Source organism: Eurypyga helias, unplaced genomic scaffold (genome assembly GCF_000690775.1).
Source record: "Eurypyga helias isolate BGI_N326 unplaced genomic scaffold, ASM69077v1 scaffold33013, whole genome shotgun sequence".
Lineage (NCBI taxonomy): Eukaryota > Metazoa > Chordata > Aves > Eurypygiformes > Eurypygidae > Eurypyga > Eurypyga helias.
In genome coordinates this window covers 869-1,463 of record NW_010241115.1, presented here as the reverse complement: position 1 = coordinate 1,463, position 595 = coordinate 869, and the positions used below count along the sequence as shown (strand labels likewise).

The following is a 595-nucleotide window of genomic DNA, read 5'->3' as shown; positions in this document are numbered from 1 at the left end:
CGCTCTCGGCGGTCGCCGACGTAAGCGCGTTTGTGTTGCAGTAACTGCGAAGTGTTGACCACGCTCACTCCGGACACGGGCCGGATCCTTTCGAAACTACACACGGTGCAACCCAAAGGGAAAATTACCTTCTGCACGGGGATCAGAGTCGCTCACGTAAGTGGTCTTGAGGATCCCAGGATGTGGCCACCCTTTTGTCCCGTTTCCTTGCTCTGTCCCAGCCCCTCTGCTCCCAGCACCCTCGGGACATGCCATCGCTCGGGCAGCCTGGTGAAACTTCCCGCTGTAAAAATTTAGCCTGGATTTCCCTGCATAACGGGAAAAGGGTCCGGGGTGACCGCTGCCCACCCCCTTTTCCTGAGAATTCCTCCTTAAGTACACTGACTTCTGTCTTGCAGCTGGCTTTAAAACATCGCCAAGGCAAGAACCACAAGATGCGAATCATCGCCTTCGTCGGGAGCCCTGTGGAAGATAACGAGAAAGACGTGAGTTACGGCCGGTTAAACGAGGCGTTGGGTCAGCTCTGCCTCTGCCTCCTGGTCTGTCGTTTATTCCCTGCCCTGGGTTGAAAGTTAGGCTTCATACCCAGTGAGGG

General features: G+C 55.8%; 1 protein-coding gene across 1 annotated transcript in view; it reads left to right on the top strand.

Moving 5' to 3' along the window:
* Positions 1 to 41: 41 nt before the first annotated feature.
* Positions 42 to 595, top strand: part of PSMD4 (proteasome (prosome, macropain) 26S subunit, non-ATPase, 4) — a gene marked incomplete at both ends in the record, with an annotated part of 1,417 nt that continues 863 nt past the window's right edge. Inside the window, 2 exons of the mRNA XM_010148661.1 lie at positions 42 to 156; positions 399 to 485. Coding sequence (XP_010146963.1) covers positions 42 to 156; positions 399 to 485 — 202 coding nt within the window. The remainder of the gene's footprint in view (positions 157 to 398; positions 486 to 595) is intronic.